The sequence below is a fragment of the Trichophyton verrucosum genome (genome assembly GCF_000151505.1).
Source record: "Trichophyton verrucosum HKI 0517 chromosome Unknown contig00915_1.f1.exp, whole genome shotgun sequence".
NCBI lineage: Eukaryota > Fungi > Ascomycota > Eurotiomycetes > Onygenales > Arthrodermataceae > Trichophyton > Trichophyton verrucosum.
The window spans coordinates 15,109-34,719 of NW_003315219.1; the positions used below are offsets into that span (position 1 = coordinate 15,109).

The 19,611-nt window shown below is 48.4% G+C and overlaps 9 protein-coding genes across 9 annotated transcripts; 5 read left to right on the forward strand and 4 right to left on the reverse strand.

Moving 5' to 3' along the window:
• Nucleotides 1-284: 284 nt before the first annotated feature.
• On the forward strand, nt 285-1,163 carry TRV_07171 (DUF1183 domain protein; the record flags this gene model as incomplete). Its single annotated transcript, XM_003018765.1, has 1 exon — nt 285-1,163. The coding sequence occupies one exon, from the start codon at nt 285-287 to the stop codon at nt 1,161-1,163; it is 879 nt and encodes a 292-aa protein (XP_003018811.1).
• A 196-nt stretch (nt 1,164-1,359) lies between these two features.
• Nucleotides 1,360-2,412, reverse strand: TRV_07172 (uncharacterized protein; the record flags this gene model as incomplete). The annotated part of the gene is made up of 1 exon (XM_003018766.1): nt 1,360-2,412. One exon carries the CDS (start codon nt 2,410-2,412, stop codon nt 1,360-1,362), a length of 1,053 nt encoding a protein of 350 aa, XP_003018812.1.
• Nucleotides 2,413-3,389: 977 nt separating this feature from the next.
• TRV_07173 (uncharacterized protein) lies at nt 3,390-5,868 on the forward strand (the record flags this gene model as incomplete). The annotated part of the gene is made up of 5 exons (XM_003018767.1): nt 3,390-3,803; nt 3,862-3,913; nt 3,971-4,512; nt 4,564-5,637; nt 5,695-5,868. The coding sequence occupies 5 exons, from the start codon at nt 3,390-3,392 to the stop codon at nt 5,866-5,868; spliced, it is 2,256 nt and encodes a 751-aa protein (XP_003018813.1).
• Nucleotides 5,869-6,407: 539 nt separating this feature from the next.
• Nucleotides 6,408-7,334, reverse strand: TRV_07174 (uncharacterized protein; the record flags this gene model as incomplete). Its single annotated transcript, XM_003018768.1, has 1 exon — nt 6,408-7,334. The coding sequence occupies one exon, from the start codon at nt 7,332-7,334 to the stop codon at nt 6,408-6,410; it is 927 nt and encodes a 308-aa protein (XP_003018814.1).
• Nucleotides 7,335-7,459: 125 nt separating this feature from the next.
• TRV_07175 (uncharacterized protein) lies at nt 7,460-9,810 on the forward strand (the record flags this gene model as incomplete). The annotated part of the gene is made up of 2 exons (XM_003018769.1): nt 7,460-8,618; nt 8,786-9,810. 2 exons carry the CDS (start codon nt 7,460-7,462, stop codon nt 9,808-9,810), a joined length of 2,184 nt encoding a protein of 727 aa, XP_003018815.1.
• A 324-nt stretch (nt 9,811-10,134) lies between these two features.
• On the reverse strand, nt 10,135-11,613 carry TRV_07176 (alpha-1,2-mannosyltransferase, putative; the record flags this gene model as incomplete). Its single annotated transcript, XM_003018770.1, has 1 exon — nt 10,135-11,613. One exon carries the CDS (start codon nt 11,611-11,613, stop codon nt 10,135-10,137), a length of 1,479 nt encoding a protein of 492 aa, XP_003018816.1.
• Nucleotides 11,614-13,913: 2,300 nt separating this feature from the next.
• Nucleotides 13,914-15,524, forward strand: TRV_07177 (Snf1 kinase complex beta-subunit Gal83, putative; the record flags this gene model as incomplete). The annotated part of the gene is made up of 3 exons (XM_003018771.1): nt 13,914-14,656; nt 14,748-15,241; nt 15,424-15,524. 3 exons carry the CDS (start codon nt 13,914-13,916, stop codon nt 15,522-15,524), a joined length of 1,338 nt encoding a protein of 445 aa, XP_003018817.1.
• Nucleotides 15,525-17,698: 2,174 nt separating this feature from the next.
• Nucleotides 17,699-17,989, forward strand: TRV_07178 (uncharacterized protein; the record flags this gene model as incomplete). The annotated part of the gene is made up of 1 exon (XM_003018772.1): nt 17,699-17,989. The coding sequence occupies one exon, from the start codon at nt 17,699-17,701 to the stop codon at nt 17,987-17,989; it is 291 nt and encodes a 96-aa protein (XP_003018818.1).
• Nucleotides 17,990-18,745: 756 nt separating this feature from the next.
• TRV_07179 (uncharacterized protein) lies at nt 18,746-19,291 on the reverse strand (the record flags this gene model as incomplete). Its single annotated transcript, XM_003018773.1, has 1 exon — nt 18,746-19,291. The coding sequence occupies one exon, from the start codon at nt 19,289-19,291 to the stop codon at nt 18,746-18,748; it is 546 nt and encodes a 181-aa protein (XP_003018819.1).
• Nucleotides 19,292-19,611: the final 320 nt, after the last annotated feature.

A 19,611-nucleotide genomic window follows, 5' to 3' on the forward strand; every position in this document is an offset into this window, starting at 1 on the left:
CGGGTGAAATCCACGTTTATGTGGAAGTTGAATGCCATGGTCTGTGCTCTTATCAGATTGATCTTATCTCTTGGCGCGCGGCCTTCCCACTTCGTCATGCAACGTTATTTATGTTTCTGCCTGCAGAGAAGGCCACTTGTCCTTGACAGCAAACAAATGGAATATAAATAGCTAGTGAAAGTGGACTGTATGGGCCCCTGATGAGCCACGAATCACTTCCCAGATGCGAAAAAGGCCTCTCACAGACTTACTTCTTGTTTCACAGCTCAGCTGCATGAATGGCAATGTTTGCCGCAGTCACTTGTCTAATTGCGCTATCAGCCCTCCTCCAACCTGTAGCCTCTTACGGCAATAACAAGTCCCCTTCAAGGAACGCAGTCCTTCTGTCAGACGTCCAAACTCTTACTTTCCACGCAAATCGCAAAACTACCCACCGGCGAGTCTCCGCGATACCCCAGCTCAACTGTGTTGGACCATCTAAAGAAATATGCTCTCTCTACAAACCAGACGTCATCCGATGTTCCAACGAAGGGTATGACTATGATGAAAATGATGTACAATGGACCTGCACAGCACAACTTCCCCCCGAATTCAAGCTTGGAGGGACAGAGGTAATTTGCGAAGGTTATCGGAACTCCAACGATCCATGGATTCTTAAGGGGAGTTGCGGCGTGGAGCATAGGCTCTTGCTTACTAGTATGGGGGAAAAACGGTACGGCCATATCCCCCATGATAGAGACGGGTACGATGAATCAATATGGTCTACTATTATCCGGATGGCTGTGTTTTTCGGCCTGTTCATGGCTGTTGTTAAGCTCCTTCAATACTGTACTGGTATACAAGGCCAAGGATGGGGAAGAAATGGCGCGGGAGGTGGTGGTGGAGGAGGAGGAGGTGGTGGCGGCGGATGGTGGCCTCCAGGCCCCCCGCCTCCTTACGATTATCAGCAGCCCAGGTTCGCAAAGGATGACTGGCAATCGTGGAGACCAGGTTTCTGGACTGGTGCTTTGGGCGGTACCGCTGCAGGGTATGCAATGGGAAGAGGCTCACGAAGAGGAGGAGATAATACATTCAGGTCTGGAAGCAATAATGCCGCTCCGGGGCCTTCATTTTCTTCACCAACAAGGGAAAGCACTGGGTTTGGAGGTACAAGGCGTCGCTAAGCTCGACTGGATAAACTATGCATTTTATGGATTGTACAATATTATNNGAAAAAAAAAAAAAGGTCGGATTCTGCCACTGCACCGCATAAAGAGCTCTAAGATAATACAATACTATTTACTAGGGAAAAGATCCATGTTTCAATATATGCTACAGAACCATATCAGAAGTTGAATCATTAGAAAAGTGCAAACCAAATCAATCATCGATAGAGCCCAAAATCTCTTCCGTTCCTCCTCCGAACTTCGCCTGTTCAGCCTTCTTCTTTTCCCGTCGCCGCCGGGCTTCGTTAGATTCACCCTCAATACTAGGCAATACCTTGTCGCCGGGTTTCCCACCAGGGTTACGGAGCTGTTCCTCACGCGCCATCTGTTCTTCAGCATGTTCATTTTCAATTCTCTTTTTCTCTTCATCTAGTTCTCGTTGTATAGCTCTAGGATCGTCATAGACTGTATTTGTCATCTCCGAATAGGCTGCTAAATCAACTGGTTCCCTGGGACCAAGCAATGTCCTCTTGATTCGTTCTGGTTCACGCCGTTCCTCGTTGGAAAATTTCAGTTTAATATGCCGCCTCGTTCGGCCGGGGAACATCTTGCTGATCATCATGAAATCTGTGCCAAACATCCGTAGTCCCTTATAGAATAAATCCGTCGCTGCCTCGTCCCAGGTCTCGAGCTTGGTCCGTTTCCCAAAAGAAGCAGCGTTTATGCGCCGACTGAGCGGATTTTCTTCGACTTCCTCCATATCATCTGCATTCCTGTCTGCGTCCGCATGACGATCAATTTGTAGCGAGGACGTGTCCAGCACAATCTCTCCGTTGACGATTCTCATTTGTGGACCAGTAACTTCGGCCGACGGGCGCATCTTCTTCTCAGCTGGTTTCGGGGTGTCCATGGAACTTCCCTTGGCAGACTGGCTCCCAGAACTACCGGCTTTTTTCCTTTCTTCTCTCTCTTTCTTCTTTCGAGCAATCTCAGCCCAGTCCATTGTTCTCAGCTCCATTTCACGCTTAGAAGTTTTGCCAGTGCGCAAGTCACGGCACAGGTCGGACATCGTCACTACCGCAGAAACTATCTCTATTGATTCCGAATTTTCTGGTGTCGACGCCCTCTTTCTCGATGTTCGCGGCTTCTTCTCGCGCACGGCATCTGCTACCACCTCTGCAGCCACGTCCTCGGCTGCTCGTTTGCGCTTCGCCATCTTCTGGGGTGCTGTAGTGGTATCAGCCATGGCTGCTGGTGGCTGTGCCATGATTTTAGTCTTCTCTTATTCAATGAAACTGACTTGTTGCAACGATGGCTGCTGTCCCTGTAGATGTATGACGAAGATGTCGATGTTCGATGTCGAAGTGTGGTGGGTTGAGCAGTCACAATAAATTGAGTGAACGGGTAAAGCTTATCTAATCATGCGATAAGCTTTTTATCTCTAGGCTGAATGCCAATATGTTTTCTTTTTCTTCTTTTTCACATTTTTTTTCTTCCTTGCGACTCCACAGAAAACAAATAATAGTAAAAAAGGCGAAGGTGGTTCCTGGTCTCCATGCTAAAAAGACCCCTCCATGGCCATGCTCGCTGAGGGGCGATTTTCAGGACTCTCAACCAGAGGCGTCTAGATGTTTTACGGCGCCTGCTAGGAAGCACAAAGACAGATGGGAGGGCTGCGGCCTGTACACAGCAAGGGCATTGCGGCAGCCCTCTTCCGTTCATTCCTACGCAAACACTCGTTAATTGCTGTCGTTCCTTCTACGGGGCCAGCTCCATCTGTGTTTTCGATCTTCGCGTTTCTCTTCCAGCCCTTATTTATTAATTCTTTTTTTTTTTTTCCCACTTCGCCTTCTACCTAATTTTCCTTCTATCTGCCTTTTTCAAAACCTCCATGCCATCACGTGATATATTGCCAAGACGAGCACTAGCCTGGGACGGGGAAAATCCTCCTTTCTCTTCTTGAACTGGACATTTCAACCTCACTGAGGATGTCTAGCTCGTCCTTTTGCATTGTCCATAACAACTAGCCGCTCTATCAGTTAGCGTCGTGGTATCTGGCGAAGCCATTCTCCCCGTCTCTCTCTCGTCGCTCTCGGTATCCTGCGGAACTGTTTTGCTGGCTCACCCTCATTTTCTCTTCTCGCTGCTTGTCGGTGGCCACACATTTCCCAGCCCCCGTCCAACCCCATGACGGCTCTCGAATCCCCTACGGTGTCCCTACCCAAGTCCGGCCTTGTTGTTAAAATGGAGGACCGCAAGCGACTTGCTACGCAGGATCCTGGTGATTCGGCTCCCCCGTTGAAGAAACAAGCCACTACTGTTAATGGAGGAGTAAAGGCGCACCCAGACACCGATATGCCATGGCGCGATGATCTTGAGGTGAGAAAGGCCCTGTCGAGTTACCTTCATGCGATGTCCATGGATGAGACTGTGTTTGTCCTCACGTACAGCGTTGCATTCGCGTATTTTTTTTTCGGCCAAAAGGTGCTGACGCATTATTCATTTTTCACACAGCGATATCAGAAGGATGCAATCTGGAGGCAGATGCAAGAATATAAGCGCGAGAAAACAACACTCGAATCTCGGATAAAGGATCTATCTAAGAAGATGGCGTATAATGAAGAACACGTCAGCGTTCTTGATGCATGGCTTAAGCAGGTATTTCCATCCACCTACCAATAGTTGATATGCAGACGACTAAGTGTGTCAAAAATAGTTAATTGATGAAGTCAAAGTTATATCCTCTTCGGTAGACGAGTCTTCAGAAGGTACTTCCAAAATTTGAATATCCCTTTCCAGGGTTTGTCGGCTAACGCGTTTCTCAGAGAACCCCACATTCCAGACATCGTTGCTTTTCAGCGGCCATGAATCGTTCGAAAAACACTTACAAGACCGAGCCAGCGAAATTAAGGGCTCGATATCTCGTCTTCTTTCCAACGCAGCCAAAGCTACTCCAGATATCACCAGCTTGCAATCCCAACTCGCAAAGAAGCTTGCAGACGAAAAAGCTATTAATGTTGCCATTGAGAAAGCGATTGCCGAAAAGCAACAACTTGAAGAACGTCTAGAGGCAGCATCGTTGAGATATATGGTAGCTGAGAAGAAAATAGATCGAGCCAAGAGCCTTACTGTTGCCAGACTGGAAAAACAGCATATTCTCGGACCCCATAAGTCAGGCGATTCTTCCACAAAGCGAGATGAAGGGCCATCCACAAATGGAACGACTGATAACCCCGAAAAGGCCACTGAGATGGAAATGCTGTATAACACTACGCTTGCAGTATCCAACAAGCAAAAGGAACAACTAGAAAGGCTCGAAGCGGAAAATTCCAAGCTGTTGACTCAGATAACCGAACTCCACGTTAAGGTACATATTTTTCCATGTTCAATGATTGGTCCTGCTTGCTAACAGCACTAGCTTTCAAAACTTTCCGACGAGGATTATGCTCACTGTGACCTGTTTAAACAATTAAAATCTCAGCATGAAGATGTCATTCAGCGGATCAATCATCTAGAAGCGACCAATATTCAACTACGTGAAGAAGCTGAGAAGCTACAAGCCGAACGGACTGCATATCGAGTTCAAATTGAAAACGAGGCTCAAACCACAATTGGAGAAAAGGAAGCTCAGCTAGCGAAAACAGAGTTCAATCTTGTTCGAATTCGGAATGCTCGAGACGAGCTATTGGCAGATCAGCAGATGCGGAAGGCAGTGGAAGACCAGGAGAAGCACTCAGTCACCCAATTAAAAGAGTTGTTAGACGCCAAAGAATCCCGGATCACATCCTTGGAGCAGGAGGTTCAGAGAGTGCAATTGCAAATCGATGGAGTAAAGGATTCCCGACCAAATAGTAGCGAACTCTCACATGAAGAACTACGGACTAAGTTTGATACCCTTGAAAAGCAGTATGAGATGCTCAATATGGAACTATCATCCATGCAGATGGCTTTCCGGAAATCCTCCAAGTTAGCATCCCAAAAAATTGCTGATACAGCTGCCGCTGAAGAAAGAGCACAGCGTCTGATGGCCGAGAAATCCAAAGCCGACCAGAAGTATTTTGCGGCTATGCAGAGCAAAGAATCTCGGGATGCGGAGCTTAGATCTCTTCGGTTACAAAACATGAAGAGCTCTGATATCATTTCACAACTCAAGGAGGCCGAGGCGGCAACGAGAACACTTGTTTCAAATGTTGAAAAACAACTAAGTGAAACAAAGGAAGCGTTGACTAGTCTAACGAACCAGTATCGAACGTCTCAGCACCAAGTCAACGAAGCAACCATTGTTATCCAGGGGTTGAAATCACAAGTGGCTGAATTAAAGGGTCAGCTAGCGACCAAAGATGCAACGCTCACAGCAGCTACGAATAACTGCCGAAAGGCGGAGAGTGAGGTCGAAGGCCTCAAGGTCACCCTTTCGGATACTAAGAAGAGTTTAGAGTCCTGGAAAAGCCGTGGTTTGGGCAATAACACATCTGAATATGAGATGTTAAGAGTAAGTACCCTGTCTAGAAACTTTGCATTATTTATACTAACCATTGCAATGTCTTAGACTCTTGCCCTCTGCACCGTCTGCCGGCGGAATTTCAAGAATACTGTCATCAAGACCTGTGGCCACGTCTTCTGCAAGGAATGCGTTGAAGAGCGATTGACCTCCAGGTCTCGTAAATGTCCGAATTGCAACAAATCCTTTGGAAGCAACGACCACATGCATATTACCCTTTAAAATCATTCGTCATCATCTTTCTGTTTCCTGTACAGTATTGTTATATTGTTTACCCCCCTTTTTGTGGCCGTTAACTGCCCCTCATTATTTCACCTTTACTCCTGGCATTCTTTTTTGGACTTAAAGAAAGGCTTCTTGCTTCATGTGAGAGGTATCTGGGGAGCTACTCGGCGCTCAAAGGGAAAACTATTTGTCTCTTAATGTTCCCACCGTTTTTTATTCGTTGATCTGGTTTGGTCGGACGTGGTTGTGGAGTTTTTCTACCTTGTCTTCCCCTACACTGATCGGGGTGTTTGATGTTTTTGGCCCTTGGGGTCTGCTGGGCAGCAGGCCATTTCTTTTGCGTTCATGCTACGTTTACATGTATGATGTACAATGATGTACTAATTCTGAAGTCACCGAGTATTCACCTCGATGGCCTCTATTTACGGTCAAAACGAGAAGTAGTTTTAACACGTACTTTCCCGTTAACATTGATTCATCGATAATTCATTGATATATACAAATGATTTGCCCTGGCCCAAGTACATGCAGAACCGTCAGGAGTTGAAAATCCTGCTATATAATAACTCATGTCTTCCCATCCACAGATCCATGATAGGGACAACCTGCCCTGCATCTTCAGGCTCAGTCCACCATTCTTTCTGCAGCAGCTCAGCAATGGTCCTTTGAAGTGCGTTGCCCGCAAGCACACCTTGAGATTGATAAGGGCCCATAACAGATGCTCTCACTGCAGCACTTAGAACTGCCTTAGCATGGTTGAGCATAAACACATATGCCGCTTGTTCCAGGTCAATGTCCAGAGCCAAGCATACCACTGCCCACAACGGGGCAAAATGGCCATTAACAGTGCCATTAACCTCATCATGTTCTTCATCTACACCGACATTTTTCAATGATTCCGAGAACTGGTCCAATACCGCCACCGCGCGTACTGTGTGATGTTGGCTATCATGCTGGTGTTCTTGAATCCGTTGTATGGCAGATGATTTAAGTGCACGCTCCCATACCTGCAACATGGCGAGACCTTGAGCAACACTTGCTCTTCTTGCGACTGTACATGGCGTTGACGCATCGAGGTCATTGTCCAGTCTCTCCAATTCTTCGGGTTGTCTATGCGCTCGGCGGAGATAGGGTATCGTAGTACTTGCAATGGACGCAAGAGATAGTGAAAGAAAGCGGTTAAATGATGTAAATGGCGTTACATGTGCTGGTAAAGGCTTGTTGTGAGCGATGTATGATTCCAAGCCGCTGGAGTAGGCGAACGAGCCCAGAGGGAGCGCAGAATCCGAGAGGAGTAGGAGAGAGTGGGAGATCGGAATGGATTCAAAGCTGGGGACTATATACTCAACGGTTAGCCCAATGATCTTATCTCTAATCCGGCCATTTTTGACTGTGCAGATGATGGAAATACCCTTAGCTTTATCCCCTGTGGCATTTCTCGTTGTCTTCCGGTTCGTCGTCATGATCGGGATGGATGCACTGAACGAGGGCCGTGTTCCCCTTGCGGCCTCCTGGTAGTTACCCTTGATTTCTTTGACTGTCATTGTGGTGTCACTGGCGCAGTTTGATCAATATAGCAGTAAAGGTAATGAACTGTACAATTTGCCATCTACGTGACTGTAGGAAAGATGGAGGAGGAGATGTTTCTTATCGCCTGCTCTTATCGGAGGCGTTCCTGGTAGAAAAGGGACAGAAGCTCACCGGCTTGGCCAATCAGATGCAAGCAAGCAACTTCAACATTTTCACGGGCCGATATACAGGAACGCCCTCCACTTCCCTGCTGGCTTATGATGCGATTAAGAGTGATATACCTATAATCTGTGTCTCTGCTATGTCCGGGCGCCGTCTTCTTGACGCCATCTCGTTTTTCAATGCGTCCCGCGGCGTTGCGAAAAAGCACATAGTGCTGCAGAGGCATGCCCTCGACCGTCATGCGCGAACATCATCGTTGACCAAAGAAGCGAAAACCCAGATTCAACGGATTAGCCTTGCGGTACAAGCTGCTTCCGACCTAGCAAGAAAGCTTGATGATGACCCTACGCCTGGAGTTACGCTAGCAGATTATAATAATGCAAGAGGAAGGGGGGTATCCAGATCTGAGCCCTCGAAGGTGGATGATAACACTGGGACGACGGGCACCAAGATAGAATCTACGGAAGCTCCAGGCGTTGGCGTAAAGGCAGGCTTTTCGACTGTGCCTGATGAGGGCCCAAACTCGGAACAGAAAGAAGATGTTGCGACCAATGAAGAAAATGAAATGTCAGACGAGATGATGCAACAACTATTTAGGAGCCGAAAAGTGACGAGATCCCTTTTCAAAAACCAGATCCATAAACCCGGGCAAGTCAATTTAAAATCTGAGACTATTCCGGTGTTAAAACCACAGACTGTTGGCCCTGAAGCTGTCCTAGAAACCAAGACACAGGCTGAAGGTGTAAAACTGGATAGCGCGGGAAATGCAGAAGTCCAGAGTGATGTCATTAATACCAATAATGTCGCGCCTCAAGATGCTTATCAAATGGTCCAGTCAAGAGTCCCATCTTCTCGAATTGGAAGGCTATGGGAATATGGTGGGCTAGCAACCTCCATGGCAATGGGTGTTGTCGGAGCGGGCTTCCGTCGAGCTACTGGAGGCGATGACTCTGGCTCCTTGCTGCTTAGCCCTGCCAATATAGAAAGATTAGTGGCTAAATTGTCCAAAATGAGAGGAGCTGCTCTAAAGCTAGGACAGATGTTAAGTCTTCAAGGTAAGTAGACATCCGCTTGAGGAATTTTAAGATTGAAGTAGCACTAACTGTACGCATAGATTCTAAAGTGATGCCTGAATCGATTCAACTCGTACTTCAGCGTGTACAGGACAGAGCGAACTACATGCCACAGTTCCAAAGGGACCAGGTACTCAGGGATAATCTAGGTCCGAATTGGCGAGACTTGTTCGAGTCTTTTGATGAGGTTCCTATGGCTGCTGCATCAATCGGACAAGTCCACGGAGCTGTCCTCAAGGAAACAGGACAACGTGTTGCTGTGAAGGTTCAATACCCCGGCGTTGCGGATTCGATAGATTCGGACCTAAACAACTTGTCTATACTTCTAACTGCATCTCGTCTGCTACCCAAAGGGCTATATCTTGATAAAACAATCGCAAACGCCCGAACCGAGCTTGCGTGGGAATGCGATTATATCCGCGAAGCAGAATGCGGTCGTAAGTTTAAGGAGCTCTTGAAGGATGATACCGACATTTTTACCATACCCGAAATTATACCATATGCCTCTGGGAAACAAGTCCTTACCATGGAACGTTTGGATGGAATTGCAGTAACCAGGGTCCATTCTTTCACCCAGTCTCAACGCGACTGGATAGGCTCTCAAATCATGCGCCTTTGTCTCCGAGAAATTGGCGAATTTAGGTACATGCAAACTGACCCGAACTGGACCAATTTTCTCTACAACTCTGCTACTAATCGTCTCGAGCTCCTTGATTTTGGAGCATCCCGTGCTTATCCCGCAGCTTTCATATCCTTGTATGTTAGATTGCTTGCTGCCGCATCCCGGAACGAACGTGAAAAATGCCGTGAGCTTTCACAGGAATTAGGCTATCTCACTGGGTTTGAGTCCAAGGCAATGGTGAACGCACATGTATCATCTATCACAACCATCGCTGAGCCATTTATGAAATCGTCTCCCGAGGTGTATGATTTCAGGGATCAAACTATCACGGATCGAGTTCGAGAGTTTATCCCGCTTATGCTACGCGAGCGCTTATCTCCTCCCCCTGAAGAAACCTACAGCTTGCATCGGAAATTGAGTGGCGCCTTTTTACTTTGTGCTCGGCTTGGTAGCAGGGTAAGGTGTCGCGATATGTTCGAAGAGATGTTGGAGAAGGTAGAATTTGTGGACGAGAGATATAAAGGGAGAGATGACATACCCGTAGCTCAATAATTGTACAACACAAAATAAACGGCTTTTGTAGGATAGAATATAGAATTGGGATAGCTCGCAAGTTTTAAAGTTGTTTACAATAGAAAAGAGTAACAGGGAAGAAGCAATAGAAGCTACCTGATTCTCCTCAACTCCAGGTAAGAAATAGCTATATACAAAGTTCATTGATCACATCCCAAAACATACAGGTATCAATCATATCGTCGAATCACTTCTAAACAAAGTCAATAGCTGGCTGGCTTGGGTTTTTGTTAAAAGAAAGAAAGAAAGAAGACAAATACAGCGAAAACGGAGCGGGAAAGTTTGAAAAGAGCCACGTTTTGCCTATTGCTTGGGCTTTTGCTTCTCAAAGACCTCATTCCAGTACTTCTTCATGTTATCACAGACACCTTCAAGCTTCTCCCAGGATTTGAATTTCTTCTCCAGTTCGCAGGCAACCCACTTCATCTCTGACCAAAACTGTTTCTCAATACCATCGCCCATTAGTTTTATCGTTTCCACTGGTACGCTCCAAGGTCGAATGAACTTTCCCGTGTGGTCTCGGACGGGGTCGATTGGGTGCTTTCCAAAGATTGTGGCAGGGTTGAACTTTGGAACATTGACATGGACAAAGAAGGGCCTGGGAGGTGGAGCAACAGAATCGTTGAGGACACGCCAGTGTCCCTTTTGGGTCAAAGCATAGTCTTCCGTTGGATCAAATTGAATCATGGCTGAACCGGCCAACCCAGCTGGTGAGTCGTGTCCAATAGCACGTAGTCGCTCACTGACTTGGTAGAAGTCATCCTCAACAACTGTAGCTGCAGCAAGGAAGGTCTCTTTATCTCCTTCTCCTGCGGCACCTTGAGAGAGAAGCGGATAAAAGTATTGGGGGCCATAAAGGTTGTAGTATGCGGCAAGTAGCAATGTCTTTGCATGGTGCTTCTTTGAAAGCATAATTTCTCCAGATTCAGTCGAAGCCCGCTTGTTCATGTTGGGAGCTGGTAATGAAGCAATGGTGTAATATTGTTGTGCTGCGCTTGAGGCCCAGAAGTCAGGGAAAAGAACCATCTTTCCAGAAGAGAAAGGTTCCTTGTGGAATAGTTCATTAGGGTCATGAAGAGGGAAGGCATCTGCATCAAGAAAAAGAAGCTCCTCGAATGATGAAAAGAGCATCGCAAATACTTTGTATTGGTAATTGGAGATCGAGATGCCCTTGGGTGCAGTTTTGAGCATGTTCTCAAGGACGACACATTTAGCTTGCAATGCAGGAAAGACCTGGTTGCAGATATATGGTTCGAACTCGGCGTTTGTGGCCAGGAAGACTTCCATCGGTAGGGAGCAGCCCCTATTTCGAAGCATGCGGAGGGAAACCGTCAGAACAGGGAGATATGGACCTCCTGCTGTAGACACCAGACCACGAGTACCCGGGGCATAATAAGGCCGATGACGACCACTGTCGGCCTCGACAACGAAATCGGTATGGAGTTTCTTCATCGACAGAACGTCAGCTGCGGGCATCCTAATGTGATCTGGCCGTTTCTGGTCGTTCCGTTCAGGATGGAAGCCGATCTCACTCGTATCGGCTCTACCCTCTTTCTTCGGAGGCTGGCAGGTAGGTGCATATCGTTCTAACACAGGCTGAAATGCGCTCCAGAAGGAAGCATGGAGTTGTGGGCTGTTCTCGACGGGTTTTGACGGCGCATGGACAGGCGTCTTATGGTAACCCAGCGCAGGCACCGTCCACTTATTGTTTGACAGGTAGAACAGTAATATCAACACTATCCCGGCGGATACGGCTAACCGGAGCCGCGTGCGGAGGGACATCATCGATATATGCTTGGGTAAGGGACCGTTTTGTTTCCCCTTTCGTGACGACAGGAAGAGGACTTTCTGTTAATAATCCGATTTTACGTGTCAGTGCAGGTGGTCTTGCGCCGGTGGGTACGCAAAAGCCATAATAAGCCGGACAGGGGAAGAGGCTTACCGCTCTATTGAAGGGGATCGTCGTCTTCCACGTCGTGATTATGAGCGAGTGTTAGATATCATTCACATCTCGCGAGCGGGGAGAAAAGGAGAGGCAGAGACGAGAACGTCGGTGTCTTCGTCCTACTTGGACTCGTCTGCTGGTCCAACTCCAGCGGTTGAGATGGAAATGCTAAGAAAACAAGCCAAGCTGGGACGTTCAATAAGAGGCTGCACACGGCTCGGTCACGTGGCGCCCGTATACGAACTGTGAAACAAGGACATGCTTGGACGCAGCAGGAGTAAGGCGAGCAGAGAGGCGAGGGCAGCTGGAGAGACTGGGGAGTGACCAGCAGAGACATGAAGGGGACGTCGGGACGAGGATGTCAAAGACGACGGTGTCAGGCTGGCACTCCATTATTTTGATGAAGGGAAGGATGGCCCGTTCGCTGGAGACGGGCTTCCCCCCCAGCAAGGACCTGTCGCTAGCTAGTTAAGTTAAGGCAGCTAACTAGCTAGCTAATCAGGCCGGAGATTTTTCTTGTCTCTCTGCTTAGTTAGGTGACTAGCTGTTGCACTTGCGGTAGTTACGTGGAGTCAAGGGAGATGTCAGTATGGAGTACTTCCGTAGAGTGTAGAGACAGCGATGGAAGAAGTACTGCCAGCGTACACTTTGAGTGTTATTCGACCTGTGCTCGCCACTTGGATCGTATCTATGAGATCTAGCTATTCGCCCAACCCTCGTCTCGGTCTAAGACAAAGATCGAGCTAAGCTACGATGACGCTGTGTTAGCGCCCATTAGACGGCGAGATCTGAGACCTGATGGCCCCGGTTGGCTACGTCTCCAGTTGGAATCGCCTATGCTGTCACTTGCGTTGACGAACTGCGTGGCCCATTCCGACTTGACGGGAGCCTCGTCTTCCCAACTTGGCCTACGCTTCGGCAGCCGCTTTGGAACCGCCTCCGCTTCCGCTTCCGTTCCGGGCGATAGGTTGAGTAGGAGGCAGATATAAGAGCTAGACAGGTATAGAGCCCAGCCAGTAGCGATACCGATCACTGCAGCAACACCGAAGAACTTATATAGGGGCTACGTATATGGAGTCGAGCATTAGCACACGGCAGCCAGCATACAGAGCGAGATCCTTGCAAAAATGACTAGGAAGAGAAAATCTAGCAAATTGACCCAACCAAGCATGAAAAGCACTAGAACGAAAATGCCACCTATAATACTTCGATACGTACCTCCAGTTTTGCAGACAGGTGCCATGGGAGGAAAGAGATGTAAAGTATATGGGACGAGACCTCTACCAGCGGAGCTGTCAGGAAGCTCAGAATAAAGATAGCTATGTTCGAGAAAAGCGCGACTGGATAGACGATATAATACGTCAGAATTGATGCCCATCCCATCGTTCGGTCTTGGAGTAGGTTTGATATGCTAAGGTGGTATAGAGGCAGCCCCAGAATCAAGACTGCACAGAGAACAACACCCAGGTGGGCGGCCATCTGCCATCCTCCATACATCGAAAGTAGCGGGCGCAGGCCAAAACTGTAGGCAGCTCCCTTTATTTCCAGCGTTCTCTATATCGACTGCCTTTAAAGCCGGGGTATCCTTAGTGATCGCGTGAGTGTTTTCGGTTATCAAACACTAAACTGGAACGCTCGCCGGTGGTTTGCATTCTCAGGTAGCTAGATCAGCCTGTTCCATGGCGAATGAGGGAGAAAGGCGATAAATCCATCAACCGATGAGGGCGTCTATCTGCAATCGTCCAACCGTTTTGTCTCTAGGTGAACAAGAAACACTGCAAGATGCGATAGTTGCGGCCGTCCTTTAGGCATGTCAGGTCGATGGGAGAGAGGCAGGTTTCATGGATATAGGTTGGAACTTAGTAGGTGCCCGGCGCCGAAGGTCGGCCGGGAGCGGAAAAACAATGACTCCGGCCACTTTAGGCCCAAAAGAGACGCGGGCAGGCGGGCGGCTGCAAGGTTCCATCGCTTCCCGTCTGTTCGACGATCGCGAGATTGAGATGCAAGCAAGGGGAGACGCCGCATACTCCTGTGTCGACGCTCGAGGTGCAATGAACTGAGATTGTGCTTTCTCTGGCTGATCTGGCAGAGCTGTTTAGGCCCCGCCCCGTTTTATGAGCGACTGAGGCACGAAACCATGGGGAACGCCCCTTCGAAAGCCCCCGGTGCGACGGCCGGCCTGGACAAGAAAGTGAACCGCAGGACCTCGATACAGGCGCTGTCCAGCTCAAAGGCGCCGGCAGCAGACCCGTCGCACTCGAGGGAGAGCGCTACCGGCCACCATGCTGCCTTGAAACAGCAGACGCCTGTCCACCAGCGGCTGCAGTCACGGACGGTCGAGACACCCAGCTTTGGCGGGGAGAGACTGGAGCGTCATAACTCGCGAAAACATCGCGAAGGCGACCAGTATGATCTTCCGGTTCATTCTCACTTCCGGGGTTCACAGGCTGCTCATGCGCAGCAGGCCATTCCGGCTTCTGATAACGTTTCCGCTCCTTCGAACCGTGATCAGGGCGAGGCCCTCTCGACTCCTCGGCCGGTCAACATATACTATGCCACCCCTTCCAACCTCACCCGCCCTCCACGTCTACCCCTACCCATCGGCGATGCAATGACAGCACCCGGTTCCCCGATCACAAGCGGCTCGCTAGGTGCCGCAATGGCATTCGACAAAGCAAATCCTGAGGTGTCGGCAGAGAAATCGGAACTGGATCCTGCGGTTGATGAAGACGACGTTGTCCAGGATGAACTGGACTCCATTGTCCCAACGGGGTTTAACAAGTCTGTTCCCACGACTATCGACTGGAGAGGCGGCGGCGAGAAGGTTTATGTGACTGGTACATTCGTGAACTGGGCTAGGAAGTTCAAATTACACAAAAGGTTGTTTACCATCCACTTACCAAGATCGAGAAAGGGAATAAACCCGAATATTGTTTTTTTTGACTTAATTTTATTAACTGATTGACCATAGTGATATCGAAAATGGGGTATTCACGACGGTGCTCCAGCTACGGCCCGGCACACACCATCTAAAGTTTATAGTAGATGGCACTATGAGGACATCAGATCAATTGCCTACTGCAGTCGATTTCACAAATCACTTAGTCAACTACATCGAAATAAGCGCAGATGAAATTGAGCGGCCGCGGAGAGAGAGTGATAAGCCACCAAAAGTTATAATACCACCCGAGATCTTCCCCCCAAAAGTCCTCCCGGAGTCCCTACCCATCGACACCACGGAGCCTCAGGAAGAATCAGACAAAGAAGAGCCAGAGGAAGAGATCCCAATGGGTGACTTTCGTAATATCATTCCTCAATTCCTGGTTGACATTGACCGCAATGAAGACGGTGAGGGATACCACCAAGCTGCAAACGTTATCCGGGATTCACGAGCTCCGCCTATGTTACCCCTGTTCCTGGCTCGGTCGATATTAAATAGCACAACTCCTATGAAGGATGACAACAGTGTGCTTAATTATCCCAATCATACGGTTTTAAACCACCTAGCGACCAGCAGTATCAAAAATGGAGTCCTGGCGACTAGTGTCACAACTAGATATAAGCGAAAAGTGCGACATTCTCCCAATTCCCATGCTTCTGCACGTTACTTTTCTGTCCTACTACATTTATGCTGATAGTATTTTTAGTATGTCACCACAATCTTGTACAAACCGACTGGGCCAACAACATGATGATGTTCTTGGTTGGTTTTCGGGGTTCCATGCTCCTTATACCCCATTTGGGTTGAAGTACGGTTAAAATGACGCACCCCTATTCATCCAGCATCTGCCGAGTCTGTATTTTTTTGGAGGGATGGGTGGTACCTCCTAGTCATGGTCATTGTTCCTTATATTTTTTTTCTCCAGGCATGAACATTTAACGACACAAGTATATGCATACTTTTCTTTTTGGCTGACAGACACCAAGCATTGGATACGCGATGGAGATACCCAAAGGAAGGACAGGCGGAGATTGGTTGAACGGTTAATGCATCCCACAGTATCTTCAGAAATGGTCAAGGCAATTTAATCTGCAGACAGAAATGAAGATACCGATGCTTTCATTTTTTCACCTATTCATTCAATCTTCAGTGCACGCAGCTGCGTTGCTTTTTCTTTTCACTCGTTCCTTGCAAAGGACCTTGTCCGGACCTTTCATTCCCAAGCAGCCTACACTGCCAATGGGCCAGAACCAAACACCTCGTGAACAAGCAAAGGATTTGGAGAGAGGCTGCAGCCATGAGCTAAAAATAGACGAGGTGTGTATCTCAGGGCTCCAGAAACTTATCACAAACTCGGCTAACGTTGGCTAGGAAGCAACTCGTTGTTACACAGCAAGCCCCAAGAAGAGTGAAGTCGGCGCAAGGTAAATTAAGAGCACTATGGTTTCACTTCCTCTTCAGCTCGCTTTCCATCAATCTTCCATCACGTTCAACTGAACCTTAGCTACGGTAGATGTTGCACATTTTGACTCGCCATGTATGAGGTACCCAGGCGTGAGAGTGAGGATAAAACTGTCGTTCTGCTCGTTTGGCGTTCTGATCTGCAGTGGCTAAGCACAGGCCACAGAGTTTTGCTAGATACTAGATCAGGTTCGAAGGTATGTCGTATTCAACTTGTCCGTTACTAGCGTGACTTGCTTATCACTGCAGGTTAGGTCTTTTTTTTTCCAATGGCCCAATATGCCGTGTGTTCGTGAATTTATCTCAGCTTCCTTTTTTTTTTTTTTTCTTCTTGCATAGGCAGCCTTGACTATCGACATATCACACTCAGGCTGTTTCGTTGTCACCAATGTCCCCTAGCCTGACTGAATCCCTTTGATTCCTACGGAGTAGCCAATAACCAATAATATACAAAAAAAATACCATTCAACATTGGTCCAGCTGCCAGGGGTGTCTCTTCCCTCGTCCTACTAACAGGTGGTTATAGTTGCAACCTTACCACTCCGATATAACCTACGCTATTTTCCCTGGCTTGTCTATATTGACCTCCCGATCGTCTGCACGGGCCGATCTGGACACTCAGATATATGGGAGAAACACGGAACGTGTGGTTCTCCCGTATTTTCTGTCTAACCACCCACCTCTCTAGGCCGGCTGGCTGGGCCGCCAAATCTTTCCCACCGCAAAAATCCTGCGCTCTGCAGCGAAATGCTATACAGACAATGATATTATCTTGCTATCTATTTTGCTTCCTGATGTGATACGGACAGTCTGTGCCACCATCAATAGTGTTGTCTTGCCTGTGGGTTAAGTTACCATACAACGTGGTTTACTTAGTCTTGTTGAGCCGCATTTACCCACTTTCTGCCTTTATTCTGCGGGAGCTCAGCTGATACCACGATCTTCCTGGAGTAATACAAAGGCAGCCCGGACCAATCAGCCTGAGCTTTCTCCCTGAGTCAGTGGAAACAAACGCCGGAAATGGAGCTGTCCATGATGGGTAGTATCTGGGTCGTACAGTATACGATCTGCTGCTTAACCAAGGATATCGTATTCCATCTGCGCCTTCTGTTAAAAATGCAAGCCTACCAACCAATAACGCTGGGTATCTCTGATGGCTTTGATTTCTACCAACAACAGGTTGATTGGGATTTGGAAATGATTTACAACTGAATGATGGCGATCTGCCCTTCCGGCGCGGGGAAGGGGACTAGACAATTACGGCGTAACACAGCGTTGATTAAAAATGGCTACTATACCCTTGATGAACTGTTCTGGGGACGTTTGTTTGCGAAGGATACAACTCCTCGGGGATAGTTGTGAGAGGTATTAAACGGGATGTATGCACGAGCCCATGGCTATTTAAGAGGCCTTCATCTCCCCTATTCAGCCCGAAAATTCAACAGCAAGGCCGGACAGCAACAGCAACAAAAAGAGAACAACCAGGATCATAGCACCAAAGCAACTACCCGTAAAGCACAATGAAGTTCTTCGCAGTCCTTTTCCTCGTCCCCTTCCTTGGAGGCGCCCTCGCTGCCCCCAGCCCAAGCGAAATGATCGCGGAGGCTCCGATGCAGGAGAACTCTGATATGGACGCCAGCTCCCAGCTCTTGTCCGTTACTGCTGCTCAGTGTCCTCCCAGCCATCCCTTGTACTGCCGTGCATACAACTTCTGCTGTGTCAGGCAGGCAGTTTCCTGTTGTCCAAGGGCCTGCTGCGCCCGTGGCACCACCCACTGCGGAAGTGATGGCCACTGCTACCGCCGTGGATAAACTATATCTTCAGATGATAATGCACGGGTGAGTACTCCGTCTCTGTCAATGGTATAAATCTCGAGGCCACTGACAAATTCATAGAGCCCGCCTCGGTCAAGTTGGAACTTTACGATAAGCCCACGAACATCTTCTCTTTCGTTTAACTAGGCCTCTTCCCTCCTCCTGATGGCAGAAACCAGCGGGTATCAAAGGACAATGTCTCAGAGCATAGTGGTGGTTGTTGACATAACGATGGCGTCTCGAATCGTTCTGGCACTTGCCCTCCCCTTTTTGATGCTGAATTGATTGATCTCCACGAGACGCTTCAATTTTTGTCTCCGCTGGATTCAAACCTAGGTAGCTCATTTATATATTTTCGGGGTTCAAATAATGCAAAAACATACCTAGCTACCCATGAGGTCACCGAGGCTCTCTTGATCCGTGTTCGTTGTGTTTCGTAGGAGTCATGGCTTTAAAGGTGAGCCACCGGTAACATGACAGTTAATCTAGATTGATTCATAACTATTCCACAGCTACATGAGACCATGTCCATGTCCATGCATGCTGGCATCCTACAGCTCGCTTATGGTGGAAGACTACTGATGGACGCAAAAAATATAGCTAGGACCAGAACAATTTGTGTGGTACATATAGATTAATTATCGGATATGCAAACCCCGTGGAAGGCATGGAAAGGGAGAGGTAGAAACGGTGATATATACGGAGTAAGTATTATTATTATTAGTTAAGGGTCTATGAACGAGGATAACTAGGTTAAAAGAATGACCCATGAACCCCTATTCTCCATGCAATGCAACCAGCCGCCCCCGATGCCGTTCCCAGGCTTATACCGCCCATTATAGCCTCTAGCGGCTTCACGACGATGGCGGGCTTCTTATTGATAGCTGCTGCTGCGCTGGCGGCGGTTCTGCCCTTCCCGAGCGCCATCGCTCCCAGGCCTCCGAGCACACCTCCAGCAGCAAGCCACTTGTCGAATTCACACTGCCCTTCACTTCCCAGCAACAGCCAGGCTCTGTCCTGCCACTCGATGTCTTCTTTCCCCCACATCGTTGTCGTGAGCATCACGCCAGAGAGCAGGAAGCCAGCTACACTCCCGCGACTGGCGTGGATGAGGAGCCGATTGCCATGCCGGGAGGAGAGGAGGGCAGACGGTTCTTTGTAGAGTGTTGTCAATGTTCCTGATAGGACGGAGAGGATTGAGCCAGCAGCCAGGCCGCTGCGGAGGACGTGGATAGTCAGGATCGTTTTGGAGTGCTCTTGGTCCTCGGGGTACTCTGAATGTGGGAATAGCTTGTCCATCTCAACCACTCCTGTTCTTTGGCGTCAGGCACTGCTTTTCCTTTTGGACGGATGTATGGAAGCAGGTATTATTGGGTGTTCTTCATGAACGAGAATAATGTCTGCCTGATACGGAGTACCTTTTTATGCCTTGCTTTGTCGATCAGCATGCCTCAGCTTACTCAGAGCGACCTTCTTTCGCTTTCGTATTCTCAAGTCCTCTCTCCTCAACTCCATCTACCATCTCACAGTAGTGGAAGATAGTACTCCGGAGGAAGAAGATGAATAGGAGGAGGGGAAAGCGAGTTGTCTTAGATTGCGCCCTGCCGATATATACACAG